The sequence below is a fragment of the Lottia gigantea genome, assembly GCF_000327385.1.
Source record: "Lottia gigantea unplaced genomic scaffold LOTGIsca_96, whole genome shotgun sequence".
NCBI classification, from domain to species: Eukaryota; Metazoa; Mollusca; class Gastropoda; family Lottiidae; genus Lottia; species Lottia gigantea.
Genome location: NW_008711113.1, coordinates 681924 through 682810, shown reverse-complemented (window position 1 = coordinate 682810; position 887 = coordinate 681924). Strand labels below are relative to the sequence as shown.

General features: G+C 42.3%; 1 protein-coding gene across 1 annotated transcript; it reads left to right on the top strand.

The window, feature by feature from the left end:
• Positions 1–206: 206 nt before the first annotated feature.
• Positions 207–605, top strand: LOTGIDRAFT_135217 (hypothetical protein; the record flags this gene model as incomplete). Its single annotated transcript, XM_009068942.1, has 1 exon — positions 207–605. A coding segment is annotated over one exon (399 nt), but the record flags the coding sequence as incomplete, so codon positions are not given.
• Positions 606–887: the final 282 nt, after the last annotated feature.

Below are 887 nucleotides of genomic sequence, written 5' to 3'. Positions count from 1 at the left end.
AAAAACGCCTAGTTTCGGTGGCATTACAGCACCCACATACGTCTTACGCAGAATTAAAAAGCTGCAATTCAATGCTAGCATTAGACCTGCACAACAAAGTTAAGAAAATCTTTCAACCCCCTAGAAGTATAAATATTTCCTTGTCTGTTATTAATTTGAACTGATTTCTCCTTTCAGCTCCGGGAAGACAGTTCTCTGTATCCAACTGGATTTACGACCAAGATTTGGCCTTCACGTCAAGTGTAACGTACCGTCATGGTAGAATTGTCGTTCCCGTACCAGGTCTGTACTACGTGTACAGTCAAGTCTCCTTCCTCGAACGTTACGTTCAGTCCAGAGATAGCGCCGCCAGCACCGAATCACCCAGCTTGTCTCACTACATTTACAGATACAACATCATTTATCCCAACGGTGGCGAAGAAAAAATGATCCAAAACTCTATCACCAAGTGTTGGGGCACTAACAAGGGTTTTGGCGAATACACCAGTTATTTAGGTGCCGTCTTCGATCTCAGACAAGGAGATGAAATTTTTGTCAAAGTGTCCAATCTCACCATGGTTGCCCGTGATCCTAAATCCAACTATTTCGGTTTGTTCAAGATTTGAATGGTGTCCAGAAATATATTCGAAAATGAAACTACCTGACACGTGTCTTTCAAGAAACATCCAGTTTTTGACGTCAACCAATCATGTGCGTGGAAATTATTTACTGCTGATGCGGTGCCCCTGCCTCTTTGGAGCATAAAATTTGGTCTGATACGTAATCATTGACTCATATCCAGTATCAAGGACATCCCCAACGCAGTACAAGATGAAGGACCTACTCTGGGCAAGGGTCATTATTTACATTAGATCATTACCGTCCGAAAACAGGATTGTACTCAAGAA